Source organism: Candoia aspera, chromosome 17 (assembly GCF_035149785.1).
Source record: "Candoia aspera isolate rCanAsp1 chromosome 17, rCanAsp1.hap2, whole genome shotgun sequence".
Lineage (NCBI taxonomy): Eukaryota > Metazoa > Chordata > Lepidosauria > Squamata > Boidae > Candoia > Candoia aspera.
The window spans coordinates 360590-374361 of NC_086169.1; the positions used below are offsets into that span (position 1 = coordinate 360590).

At 56.8% G+C, this 13772-nt stretch overlaps 1 protein-coding gene across 1 annotated transcript; it reads left to right on the forward strand.

The window, feature by feature from the left end:
* Nucleotides 1–358: 358 nt before the first annotated feature.
* On the forward strand, nucleotides 359–13459 carry LOC134506875 (sodium/potassium-transporting ATPase subunit alpha-2). Its single transcript, XM_063317248.1, has 20 exons — nucleotides 359–460; nucleotides 2733–2837; nucleotides 3059–3118; nucleotides 3694–3897; nucleotides 6589–6702; nucleotides 7335–7469; nucleotides 8174–8291; nucleotides 8470–8738; nucleotides 9270–9468; nucleotides 9596–9705; nucleotides 10045–10179; nucleotides 10442–10631; nucleotides 11117–11292; nucleotides 11504–11640; nucleotides 11729–11879; nucleotides 12184–12352; nucleotides 12456–12610; nucleotides 12711–12834; nucleotides 12934–13079; nucleotides 13325–13459. The coding sequence occupies exons 1-20, from the start codon at nucleotides 449–451 to the stop codon at nucleotides 13457–13459; spliced, it is 2844 nt and encodes a 947-aa protein (XP_063173318.1). The 5' UTR covers nucleotides 359–448.
* The last annotated feature ends 313 nt before the right edge of the window (nucleotides 13460–13772 follow it).

A 13772-nucleotide genomic window follows, 5' to 3' on the forward strand; every position in this document is an offset into this window, starting at 1 on the left:
CAGCCCCAAGCTGGCACACAGGGCAGTCAGCTTGTGATTTCTGATCATGGGGCAGTCCTCTCTCTCTCTCTAGCACCCCCTCACCAGCAAGGGGGCTTTTCTGCAGCTGGTGGAGTGCTAAAGTGCCCAGAGAGTCCTTCTGTGCCAGGGGAGGAGGGCTGCACCAGGGACAGCCAGCTCTTCCCTGCCCAGAGAGTGGGTACAACCAACTCCCGGGCTCTTGAAGGCAGCCTGCGGGTGGGGGGGGGAGACGAGGGGAGAGGTTGGAAAAGCCTGAGAAAAGGGGGAGGGTCCGTGAGGGGAGGAGCCTTCCTCCTTTCAAGATCCCCTTTCAACAAGTGCTTCTATCCAGAGAAGGAGCAGAAGAGAGGGGAACTAGTGCCTATTTAAAGCAAGGGGGACTCTGCTGCCACCCAGCCACCCGCTTGGCCCTCTCACTCCAGGGACAATGGGGAAAGGGGTAAGTAATCCTGGGGCAGTGGCAGAAATGCCAGGCGGCACTGGTGGAGCTGGGCAGGCCAGGGAGCAGCACAGAGCTGGTGTCCACCCAGGAGGAAGGGCAGGGCTCCCGGCTGGGCCAGGGGGTGCAGCCTGGCCTGGGCAGAGTGGCCCCAAAGCCTCCCTCTCTTCTTTGGGAGTCACCAGAGTATCCTGCCTGCTCCTTCCAAACCTCTGCCCACTGGTGTAATCAGATGTCACCAAACGCTGCTGGCAGGAGAATCTCGCTGACCCTCTCCAACATGGCCGGGGGGCAGAGATGCAAGCTGAAAGGCAGGGACAGCACCCGCTGTTGGACACATCCCCTAGACCCAGGTCTTGGCTGCGCATGCAAACCAACGTCAGCTGTGACTCTCCCCCAGCCAGTGGCTTCCTGCACCTCACGGCCACAGCATTAGCAACTGGGAGGAGTGATGTTCGAAGCCCACCCAAGAGCACTTAGGGGTCTGTGGCAGTGCCCCCACCCTCCAGTCTGGTGTCACTGGGCAGCACTTTCCCTCCCTGCGCATGGTGCAGCTCCCTGTGACAGAAAGTGCAAGATGTGTTCAGCACCCTTTCCGGAAGCGGAAAAGTGATCGTTGTGGCACGGATGGTGTCTGGCTCTGTTCGCTTTCAATCAGAACCAGCTGGGAATCAGCCTCACCTTTGGGGAGGGGGGAGCTGCATCCTGTGTACACACCCGGTGCAACATTTTTAAAAATTATTTAATCTAGATGTTGGGGAGGCCCTTAATTTCAAATGCCATGATGGGGAGATTTTAAAATCTTTGCGTCTTTCAAAAGCTGAACTTTTGGGCCACACAGACTTTTTCCTCACAACCCGGTTTCAGAATTAAACCCCCTTTCCTCATGTTGGGCAAAAATCCTGATGATATCTGCTGGTGGTATTTGATCTCGGCCTAACACAGAAAAAGGGTCTTTGATTTTGAAAGATTCCAGGGCTGACCCAGCATGCATGTGGAAGAGGCAAATTCCACATCTGGACTCATTCGGCTGAAAATCAAAGTTGCGCCTTGCCCCCTATCTAGAGAAGAGACCCCCCCCCCCTTCTGACTGATGCACTGTTCTGGTCCCAGAGCTCTACCTAGGAGGTGGTGGAGATGGAGAAGGGGCAGAACAGTGAAGTAGCTCTGAAGAATGTTTAAAAGTTTGGGACTTTTCCACATTGAGGAGAGGGATGAAGGAAAAAGCTCTGGTATGATAGGAATGGCAGAAAGGCTTTGTGCATGGAATTTGCTACCAGAGTGATGCTGGAATGCCCCCCCCCCCCAGGATGGATGGTTTTAATAGAGGAGGCAGCACATAGACCTACCTAGAAAATACCTCCATGCCTCTTTCCTAAGAGGCAGCCACTTCTCCATACCGATGGAGCTGAGGGGCTCAGTGGGCAGAACTTGGTATGGCATAAGAGAAGGAAGGGGCGCGCCCAGCTTGCCAAGCTAAACTTGGCCGCCTGGACTGGCAAGGCCAGGAAGCAGCTGGGGCCCTGTACTGCTTGGAAGGTGAGGGTCTTCCTCACCATGAAGGTGGCCCCTACCCTCTTGCACCTCAGATAGCTGCAGGCGCCTGGGCATCATGAGACAGGAGCAGGCCCACCCTTCATTCCATCTCCATGGGAGGAGGACCCAGGCCAGGTTGGGGGCTACATAAAATTGGTCACTGGACCCCTGATTGTTGGGAAAGGAGCAGCAAACAGACTTCCGTTGAGAGGGGCCAGCAATTGACCCTCAACAGCAGCTCCTCCCCGCCTCCAAGTGCTGCACCGAACGTTCAATTTGCGTGCTGATGTTTTCAGAAGTTTAGCAACACTGGGGGCAGAGGGTTTCAGCCTCCAGATGCATCTCCTAGCCCTTCCGGTGGTGTCCTTTGGGGCCAGAAATACCAGGACAATAATAGTCTGTCCCAGCAATCACGTTCCCAATCAGGGGTTGCCAAGCGGAACAAACTGTTCTGTTACAACTGTGGCAGAAAGGAGGAAGCCGGAGTGGCCAGGGTGGGCACAGCTCAAGACAGAAAAGGAGCACCCAGACCCCGGCCTCTTGCTCAGCCCCCGCGTGTCCACAGATCCAGGGAGATGGCTCCAGAGGGCTCACACTTTGGAGCCTCTGAACCCCCCCCCGATTCAGGGCCCCCAAAGGTGAGCTGAGTCACCACCCCAAAGCAGGCAGGAGGGCCAATGGGGTTTGGGTGCCCTCTCTCCTGGCCTGCCTCGTCAACACCCTCCCCTCCTCTCAGACTGGGCGAGAGTCGGCGCCCTCGGGGCCCCCGGCCGAAAATGGCGGAGGGAGGAAGAAGCAGAAGGAGAAGGAGCTGGATGAGCTGAAGAAGGAAGTGAACCTGGTAAGGCCGGCCCTGGCCAGCATCTGGGGGGGGAGTACCTGGATGCAGGGTCCCCTTGGCGGCCCCGTTACTCAGACTCCAGACAAGAGCTTCTGGGGAGATGGAAGGCTGGGGAGGGGCGGGCCCTCCATTGCAAGGAGGATCTGGGGGTCCGTTTCCTCCCCGAGAACCTCTGCTCTTTTGCCATGGAGAGAAATGGGCTCCTTCCCTCCCTCAACCAGGATGACCACAAACTATCCCTGGACGAGATCAGCCGGAAGTACCAAGTCGACCTCTCCAGGGTGAGTCCTGTCAAGCTTGCTCTCCGTTCCTGACCCGTTTTCCTGCTCCAGGGGTTACTTGGCAAGCCCCCCCCCCCGCCCACTGCTAGCCCCCATTCCTCCACAGGGACGTTGGCTGTATGCACCAGAGCAAACGTGGACCCACAACTGCCCGGGCCTTTCTCTCCTCCCATTAAATTCCAGGAGGGGAAACTGCAACACCTATTTGTCTGTAACTGAGCTGAAGCCCTGATTTTTATTTTATTTTATTTTATTTATTTTTTATCCTGCCTTTATTATGATGATGCTGATGCTTTGCCTGTGAGGGGAGGGGGGTTCTTCTCACATAGCCCATGATTTATTTAAAAACATATTGGCATTAATCCCTACTGGTTAAATAGTTAAACCATTTATTATTTCACTGGGTGATTTTTCATTTTATTTCACATGAACTCTGTTTTGGTTTGGCTTGTTTAAAAAATGGCAATTGAACTTCAAGACACTGGACTGGCCTTTGGCTTTACCCCCAAAATTCTCTCCCCCCCCCCATACACCCCCTTCGTTGCTGCTCCTTTCCTTCTTCCCGGCAACGGCAGGGCCTGACCAGCACCCGGGCCGCCGAGATCCTGGCCCAGGACGGCCCCAACGCCCTGACTCCCCCACCCACCACCCCAGAGTGGGTCAAGTTCTGCCGGCAGCTCTTCGGGGGCTTCTCCATCCTCCTGTGGATCGGGGCCATCCTCTGCTTCCTGGCTTACGGCATTCAGGCAGCCATGGAGGAGGAGCCTGCCAACGACAACGTGAGTCCCGCCACCGCTGGAGCCCCGCGGGCGTGGGAAGCGCGCCTGAGCCTGAGCCGCTGGGGGCCAAAGCTTCGGAGGCTTTCCCAGCACTTGGAGGGAGGCACCCCAAGGTGGGGGGCTACTGCTTTGAAGTGAAGCTTTAAAAACTGACGGGGGGCTGCTGGATGCCCAAAAACTGAAGGGGGGCTGCTGGCCTGGATTGTACCCTGGGAGGAAAGGCTCAAATGCAGCAAAAGGAACCCCTCCTTTCATTCACAGATGTGACAGAAACACTTTTTCTTACAATGGCATCTCTTGCTCACAAGCACACTCCACCTTTCCAACCTTTGTATTCTGGGCACCCTCATGCAGACTTAAACCAGGATTAAAATGGGCTGAGATTTCCATCCAGGGCTGTGGAGGGCGAAGGGCAGCTCTTCTGCCAGCCAAACACCACGGGGCCCTTTTCGAATGGACACACTGGGGGCCAGGCAGGGAACGGGGACCCACAAAGTCTCCGGGTTCCACCACGTGCCTAACCCCCAGAGGCTTCCCTGCTTGGAAACAATTTTGTCTCTTCCCAAACAAATCAGCCCCTCCCACCGAGCTGGGGAGGCAGAGAGACCCAGCCTTTCTTCCCTGCCTGGAAAGCCGCTGTTAAAATAGCTTGAAGCCATTTCATAAGCAGGTGCTGTGGAAATATGAGATCATTCGAACGAGCCATGAGGGCCTGGACTGGAAACCAGGAACAGCCAGAAATTAGCTGGGAACTGCAGTTAATGGGAGCCAAACCCCACCCTGAACCCAGCTCAAAGTGGGTAAGGGCCAGAACAAAAGCCGGGCCCCCCAGCTGAGGAGGAGCCACAGCGAGATGGAGTTTTGCACCAGCCCCCTCATTGCAGATGGAGCAGCATTTCCAAGAATGTGCCCCCCAGGGAAGGCACTGTTTCCTTTTGCCACCAGGCCCACCCAATATTTTAACATTCTCATGGCTTTTTTCTCTAAAATGGCTTTTAAGAGCTGCAGTTATTTGGGAATGTGATTACGGGTTGCAGATCAACTTTAAACAAACAAGCTCTGTGCGCTCAGGCCCACCAGTTTGAGAGCCGGGGGTGGGGTGGCGAGTCCCTCAGCAGGGGCTGTTTATGTCAGGTTGAAAAGCAGCAGCAGAAACAGATTCTTTGTTAGACGGAGGGGATCCTTCTGATTTTTCAGGGCCTGTTCAAAGGCAAGACTGGCGCTTCTATCAGGTTCTGCTCCTGGGGCCAAGAGCTGGTTGTGAGGACGGGGGTTCAGAGTGGAAAGGGATGGCTGGCGAAAAAGCCCATCTTGGAAAATGAGAGACTGTCGGCCTGGTGGTGTTTTTTTTTTTTAAGTAGACATTCCTTTGCGGGGAGGGAAGCCCCCTTTAAGAGCCATTATGCAGAAAATCAATTCCAGCAGCAGATCTCAGTCAGAGGCTAAGTCAGCTTCCTTCACAAACGTCTCTTTTTAAAAAGGGGGAAACAAACCACACACACACACCCGCATCTGAGGAAAGTTCCCTGAGCCGGCTTTCCTTCGTAATAGAAAGGAGGAATGAACATGAAGGTCAGACCACCTTGCTTAAGCATCTGTTTCGCCCATTTCTGTAAATAAAAAACAAAGGCAGGCCGAGGCGGTTTGCTCCCCCAGCGGCGGCAGAATTCCTAATGGAAAGCTGTTCTTTCCCCCTCCTTCTGAGAACAGTTCCTGCTATAAACGGCTCATCCTCCTCCCCAGCTGATTCCTTCCAAGGAAGGCAAGAGAGCGGAGGGAGGCTGCAGCTGTTCTGCCCCACTTTCCATTTATTTATTTTTGAAGGAGGGTCTTCCTTCCCCGCTTTCCAGGATGAGTCTGCTCAAACTCAGCCCTTTGTGGGAGAGGGGGAAGATCCTCACTGGTTCGCTCTCCCCCTTCCCGTCCCCTCTTGCTCTCCCCCATTTCCCCTGGCCACCCTCCCAGCAGCAGGCAGGGAAGAGAGACCCTGGACCACCAAGACCAACATCTCCCACAAGCCAGGGTGCTCCAGCCCTGAGAGTTGCAGGTGCGAGGCCTCCCCTGAGATTTACAATTGGCCCCTTTGGCTCTTGCAGTTCAAAGGGGAAAGACCCGGCTCCCCCTCCCCTTCACCCACCTGCCCCCAGCAGACCCTTCTATGAAACCAAGCTTCCTGCTCTTCTGACAGGCCTTTTATAGGCAGCCTGGGGTATCACATGACTCACTTTTGCCTATCAGGGTGCAGGAGGGCTTTTCCATTTGGTTTATTGGTCCAGCACAGGGATGAGCAAAACAGGTCCCTCAGGTGTGTGGCTGCACTACAGTTCCCAGCATTCCTTGCTGTTGACCAAGCTGGCTGAGGAAGATGGGAGTTGGACCTCAACAGACCTCAGGAGAACCATCCCTGCTCTTTGCAGTTCACAATCCTAACCTCCTGGTTTTATTCTTTGCCATGCACAAAAGCAGCTGGGCTCCCCAGCTGAAGGACCAGAAGCTCTGGGGCTGTGGCTAGACTACAACTCCCAGCAGCCTCAGCCATTGTGTTCAGCCAAAGGAATGCTGGGAGTTACGGTTCAGGGCCATCTCAGGGTACCAATGCACCCACCTGGTTGGGGATGCACCAAGGAAGGAGAAGACCAAGGGGGTTGGCCAGAGCTCCTTTTTCACCAGAACTCTTTCGTCTCTTCCCAGCTCTATCTGGGCGTGGTGCTGGCCGCAGTCGTCATTGTCACCGGCTGCTTCTCCTACTACCAGGAGGCCAAGAGCTCCAAAATTATGGACTCCTTCAAAAACATGGTGCCTCAGGTGAGCCTCCCTTCCTCTGGGGGCTCTGTTTCCCGGGGTGAAGTGAGAGCCCCAAGGAAGGGGGCCCGGTGCGCTATCTTGTTTTCCATTACGCCATGAGAGACCCACAAGTGTCCCCCCTCAGCGCCACCAATCCAAAGCAGCGGGGAAGCCGGCCTGGCTTTGGCCCTGAACCGAAGTTGAGGGTGAGAACAAGGTCTGGAAGAGGTAAACGGGTCATAAGTGGGAGGCAGGGAAGTCTGGACCCATAGGAGCCATTGCACCATAGCAGCCCCACCTGGGATGCCACAGTCACCACCACTTCCACAATCCCCAGCCAAATCCAGGATTTTTGTTCTTAGTTAGAAAACTGCTTCAGAGACTGGGATGAGCGAACTGAAGCCTCTGAGGATGGCTTGTTTCCCTCCAGAGCGAACCCTGGAGGAAAAAGATGTTGTGCAAAGCCAGATAAACGTGTGCACAGAAGCCAGCCCTGGAGACCGGGAGGCTCTGGAGCACCCCAAGCCCTCAGCCCCTGCCAACAGTGCCCCCCCTGGCAAATGCTGGCGGACCTCCTATTCCTGGCAAGGGAGGGCAGCAGATTGGAAGGGGAAGGAGGGTCCGCCAGCACGGTCTCGGTCTCTCCCCCGCAGCAAGCCCTGGTGATCCGGGAAGGAGAGAAGATCCAGATCAACGCGGAAAATGTGGTGGTGGGGGATCTGGTGGAGGTACGAGGTGGGGACCGGATTCCTGCTGACCTGCGGGTGATCTCCTCTCATGGGTGCAAGGTGAGACCTGCCAGGATGTCCCGAAGGGAATGGGGGACACGGAGATGCCAGCCTCACCTCGTGGGCAGAAATAGGTGGAAAAGCCGCTGCAGCTCCCGAACTTTGCTGCAACTGAACGCAAGCGCTGCGGAGGGAAAGGCGGCATTTCCTGCCTTGATGCGAGGGGTGCCACTCCAGCAGGCGTCGCCTCCCTTCCGGCGGGACCCCTGCTTTCCGCAGGCCCAGGCGGCAGAGGAGCTGGAGCTGCTTGTGCGCTGCAGCCACGTTTAGCCGATTTAAACACCGTCCCTGCTGGGCTCCTGTTTTCAGAGTGGGGCTCCCTTCAAATATACACGGGGCAGGGTTCTTTGGTGCCCTCGGGTCTCCTTCACTTTGGCCAACTCACCTGCGAAAGAGAAGCAGGGTAGGCTGAGCCCACGAAAGGGCTCCGTGGCATTAAGATCCCTTCTTTTCAGCTTTGCATTTCAACAGTTGTTCACGGCGTGGGGAACAAACGGACCGTTCTGTTCTGGGCTCAGTTTGGGGTTGAGACTCCCCAGGGGGTCATTGCTTGGGGCGGGCGGGAGTGAAGGTCTCCTCCGCTCCTCTCCCCCTGGCAGTGCTGTTGCTTGCTGGGCTGTCAGCCCTGAGGGCGTCCCTTCCAGGAGGGCCCCCTGACCCAAGAGGCGTTCGGTGGCCATTCCCTGTGCTTCTGTCCTGGGCAGGTGGACAACTCCTCCCTGACGGGCGAGTCGGAGCCTCAAACCCGGTCCCCAGAATTCACGCATGAGAACCCCCTGGAGACACGCAACATCTGCTTCTTCTCCACCAACTGCGTGGAAGGTGAAAGGCGGGTTGGAGAGCAGCTGGTCCACTCGGCCCGGCCCGGCCCTGACCTGCCCGTGGCTGCAGGATGGCCTCCTATGGGGCCCTCGGTTAATGCCACCAGGTTGGGGGGCAGGCAAAGGCTTGCTAAGCAGGGTGCCATCACCCCACCCTCACATCCTCTCCCCGCTGCCAGGCACCGCGCGGGGCATAGTCATCTCCACGGGGGACCGGACCGTGATGGGGCGCATCGCCTCCCTGGCTTCCGGGCTGGAGGTGGGCCGCACCCCCATCGCCATGGAGATTGAGCACTTCATCCGCATCATCACCGGGGTGGCCGTCTTCCTGGGCATGTCCTTCTTCATCCTCTCCCTCATCCTTGGCTACACCTGGCTGGAGGGGGTCATCTTCCTGATTGGCATCATCGTAGCCAATGTGCCCGAAGGGCTTTTGGCCACCGTCACGGTAAGCAGCGCCAGCTGCTGCAGGGTGAGTGCATGGCGTTGGGAGGAAGAGAGGTACCCATTCTCAAGAAAACTGGGTGGGGTCCCACCGTAGGGTAACATAAAAGGGGAGGATCCTCCAAAAAAAGGGGAAGATGTGGCAGACAAGAAGGGGAGCTGGCTCATGGATCACGGCTGCTGGATTCAAGAGCTGAAGCAGAGCAGAGCAGAGCAGAGCAGAGGGAGGCCAGACTCCAGGCTGGAAAAGGACAGCCCAGAATCTGTGGCCCCGAAAGGACAAGCAGACACGGCTGAAGACTTAAACCTTGGGAGGGCTCGATTCCTGCCTTCTGCACCGAGCAGAGGCTGTGTACGCATGACTTCGTTCTTGCAATAAAGTGACTTATCTCGCGGTATCCTCAAGGTTCTTGCTGAAGGCAGGGTTGGGTTTCTGGAATAACAGAGATGCATCGCCATGTCTGCCCTGAAGCGTGACAGCCCCAAAGCCTTGCCCCCCCCAGCTGATCTCGCCTTCCCCTCCCCGGAATGACAGGTCTGCCTGACCCTCACCGCCAAGCGCATGGCCCGGAAGAACTGCCTGGTGAAGAACCTGGAGGCCGTTGAGACGCTGGGATCAACCTCCACCATCTGCTCGGACAAGACGGGCACCCTTACCCAGAACCGCATGACCGTGGCCCACATGTGGTTCGACAACCAGATTCACGAGGCAGACACCACCGAGGACCAATCTGGTGAGGGCTGAGCAAAACTGTGGAGGTGGTCAGTCTGGTTGCTGCAGTCTCTCTGGCACTGCCCTGGGCTTGCTAGAGCCTGTGGGCACTCACCTGAAGTCCTGATTCTATCCTGTTCCCTCCCCAGGAGCAACTTTTGACAAGCGTTCACCCACCTGGACGGCTCTGGCCCGCATCGCAGGGCTGTGCAACAGGGCCGTCTTCAAGGCGGGACAGGACAAGATCCCCATTTCCAAGGTACAGTGGGGTGCCCGTCTGTCTTTTGCCACTAGATGGCAGCACCTAGTCAATCTCTCCTGATCTTGAGAAAGCTACACAGGCCCAGCCTTGGATGGAAGGCCACTAGGAAATCCCAAGAGTGGGAAGCTGAAAAAGTCCCTGCAAAGAGCAACGCAAAAGGCATCGATATCCTTGCCAAGAAAGTCCACATAAGTGTTTGTGAAGTTGGCAGGAGTCAAGCTTGAGTTGAGGCAGACTTCATCTTTCCCCTCCTTCGAAATGTAGCAGCGCTGGGTTGGGGTGGGGAGGGCACTGAGCCGGCCTGGGCCTGGTAGCAACTCTTCCCCATTTTGCCAGAGAGACACGGCCGGGGATGCCTCTGAGTCCGCGCTCCTGAAGTGCATTGAGCTCTCTTGTGGCTCCGTCAAGAAGATGCGTGACAAGAACCACAAAGTGACCGAGATCCCCTTCAACTCCACCAACAAATACCAGGTGAGGGGAGGGAGGCCTGGGGTGGGGGCAGCTGGGAGGTGTCTGCTATCCCAAAGAGCACCCATCAACCTGGCAAACAAAAGGGATCACTGTGGAGCACATCTCTAACATTGAAACTGAAGCACAGGTTTCCCCTACCCATCTTTGCAATGTCGCTGTTGGCAAAGACACCTCTTGCGGGGGGGGCAGGTGTGCTTCGCATCCATGGCAGATTTGCCAGGGGCTCCCTTCTCCATCAGCAGCTTCTGTCCCCCCACCCCAGCTCTCCATCCACGAGCCAGAAGACAAGCCAAACGGGCACATCCTGGTGATGAAGGGGGCCCCCGAGCGCATCCTTGACCGCTGCGACACCATTCTCCTCCAAGGACAGGAGGTGCCCCTGGACGAGGAGATGCGCGACGCCTTCCAGAACGCCTACCTGGAGCTGGGCGGGCTGGGCGAGAGAGTGCTGGGTGAGGAGGCCGGAATGGTGGCCGATATCACCACTTCCTTTTCGTCCTGGAGTCTCTCTGTGGCCGTCCGCATCCGATGGCAGAGGGAACAACAGGACTTGTGAGACCCACACGTCCTTTGCTGGTTAACGCAGAGGGACACGAGGGTGATAGCCAGAATGGCATGGGGGACTCCAGGCCTGGGCCTGCTGGAATATTCTGGTCCCCCACTTTCGGTGACTGTTTTGTGCCCGAAGACAACCTGTTCCCATTGGATTGTTTGGGCCTTTAAAAGTATTTTCCGACTTATGGCCACTTTGGCATTCCAACACACGTGCTGCTATCTGCCCCTCGTCTGTGGTGGGCCACATAAACGTCCATGCTCACAGGTTGTGCTCAGAGGAATTGAGCAAGGAGGTGTCAGGAAGTTGCTTGACACAGATCGGTGGCATGGAGCAGGACCACGTGTGTCTGGTCTCTCAAGCGGCCTGGTCATCTCCTTGCAGGGTTCTGCCAGTTCTACCTTCCCGAAGACCAATTTCCCCGTGGCTTTAAGTTTGACTCAGATGACATCAACTTCCCGATCACCAACCTCTGCTTTGTGGGGCTGATGTCCATGATTGACCCCCCTCGAGCCGCCGTGCCAGACGCTGTGGGGAAGTGCCGAAGCGCTGGGATCAAGGTGAGGCTGGCTGTGGGCATTCCCACATTCCCTTGGTTCCATGCAGTCAAAGCACAGGCCTCATTCCCTGGTGGGCGCATAGAAAAGGACTGTGCTGGTACGACAGACTTGGGGAAGCGTGCGCTGCAGCCCTACGGCAGCGGATGAGATCCTATGCAGCAGCATTTGTTTGTAGACAATCCTCAGAGATGCCTTAACTGTCTTCTGGCAGGTGATCATGGTGACAGGTGACCACCCCATCACAGCCAAGGCCATTGCCAAGGGGGTGGGCATCATCTCCGAGGGCAACGAGACTGTGGAAGACATTGCCGTCCGGCTTAACATCCCCATCAACCAGGTCAATCCTCGGTAGGTCAGCCCCTCAGCCTCCAGGCTGCCCCATCCCTCCCAGCCGTCCAGGCGACTGCTGCTCACGCCCCTTAGCTTCTCCCCCTAGGGAAGCCAAAGCCTGCGTGGTCCACGGCTCTGATCTCAAAGACATGAGTCCTGAGCATCTGGATGAAATCCTGAAGAACCATACTGAGATTGTCTTTGCCCGCACATCCCCGCAACAGAAGCTCATCATCGTAGAGGGCTGCCAGAGGCAGGTGGGACCGCTTGGCTCTTTGGGCCATGGATACAGTGGGCCAGAAGGGACCTCCATCCAGAAACCCAGGATATGCGCAGGTGCTGCATCCACGTTAGGTGCTTCGCCAGGTCAATGAAAGACCAAGATGCCGCTGTAGCGCTGGACGCTACACTTCGTTGTCATTGACCTGGGTGTCCTTGCCAGGACTTAGTGTCTTGTGCGAAGCCGGAAACAGTGGGTCCCGAACCCAAGTTAAGTGCACTGGGAGGAAGGTGTTGGGCATCTTCCTCCCCACCATTAACCCCTTTTCCCTGGCCCTGCAGGGGGCCATTGTGGCTGTGACAGGGGATGGGGTGAACGATTCCCCTGCCCTCAAGAAAGCGGACATCGGGATTGCCATGGGCATCGCCGGCTCCGACGTCTCCAAGCAGGCTGCGGACATGATCCTCCTAGATGACAACTTTGCCTCCATTGTCACAGGTGTAGAGGAAGGTGCGTGCCCCTTGAGGAGCCAAAGGGAGGGGGCACCGGGGATCCTCTGCAGGGCTGCCACTCTGTTGGCTCCGCCAACTGTTGTGGCCTCCTTGCCTGACAGGCCGCCTGATCTTCGACAACCTGAAGAAATCCATCGCCTACACGCTAACCAGCAATATTCCGGAGATCACCCCCTTCCTCTTGTTCATCATTGCCAACATCCCTCTGCCCTTGGGCACTGTCACCATCCTGTGCATTGACCTGGGCACAGACATGGTGAGTCTTGCTGGCTTCCTTCAACGGTTTCCGAGCACCGACTGAACACTGTGTCTGAGGATTCACCGTGTGCCTCCTCTTCCCCCCGCCCCCTTTTTAGGTGCCCGCCATCTCCCTCGCCTACGAGGCAGCTGAAAGTGACATCATGAAAAGGCAGCCGAGGAACCCGAAGACGGACAAGCTGGTGAACCAGCGCCTGATCAGCATGGCCTACGGGCAGATTGGTGAGCCAGGCCAGGTTGGGTCAGGGGGTGCCCATGGCCAGGTGTCGGAAGAGGGAGGCTCTGCCAGGCGCTAAGGGGACCCCCTGTGTGTCTTCCCAGGCATGATCCAGGCCCTCGGGGGCTTCTTCACCTATTTTGTCATCCTGGCCGAGAACGGCTTCCTTCCCACCACCTTGCTGGGCATCCGCCTGGACTGGGACGACCGTTCCAAAAATGACCTTGAGGACAGCTACGGCCAAGAGTGGGTGAGTAGGGCCACGCCAGGACCCACAGGTGCCCCCAGAAGGGCGACTTGCACTAGTTGCTAGTTGCTGTGGCGTGATGGAACTTCCACCTACAGGAACGGCCTATCACTGCTTCCCCAAACTATCTGGTTGGCCACCATTGGAAGCAGACAATGGGGCTTGGTGGGCCTTCGTGGGGGGGATCAGAAGGAGGCCTGCATCTCTAGAAATCCTCATGCTGCAGTCTGTTTTCTCCCTTCCGGCAGACATACGAGCAGCGGAAGGTGGTGGAATTCACCTGCCACACTGCCTTCTTTGCCAGCATTGTGGTGGTGCAGTGGGCCGACCTGATCATCTGCAAGACCCGCAGGAATTCCGTCTTCCAGCAGGGCATGAAGTGAGCACCCAGTTCCTTCCGCAGATGAGGCAGGCTAGATAGCCTTCAGGATGCCCCCTCCTTCTTGGGGCCCTCTCTGTAGGACCCCTGCCTGTGCCTTGGGACCATCAGAGTCAGAACAGCCCTTTCCCAGAGCCTGTATCCCGAGGTAGACTACCTCTGCCCAGGGAGGTTCCCTTCTCAGTCTTCCACCATGGAAACCCACCAAGGATACCTGCATCCCACGGCTGCCTCCACCCTGCTGATGCCCTACTTCTCCCTGTCTTCCAGGAACAAAATCCTGATCTTTGGCCTGCTTGAGGAAACTGCTTTGGCCG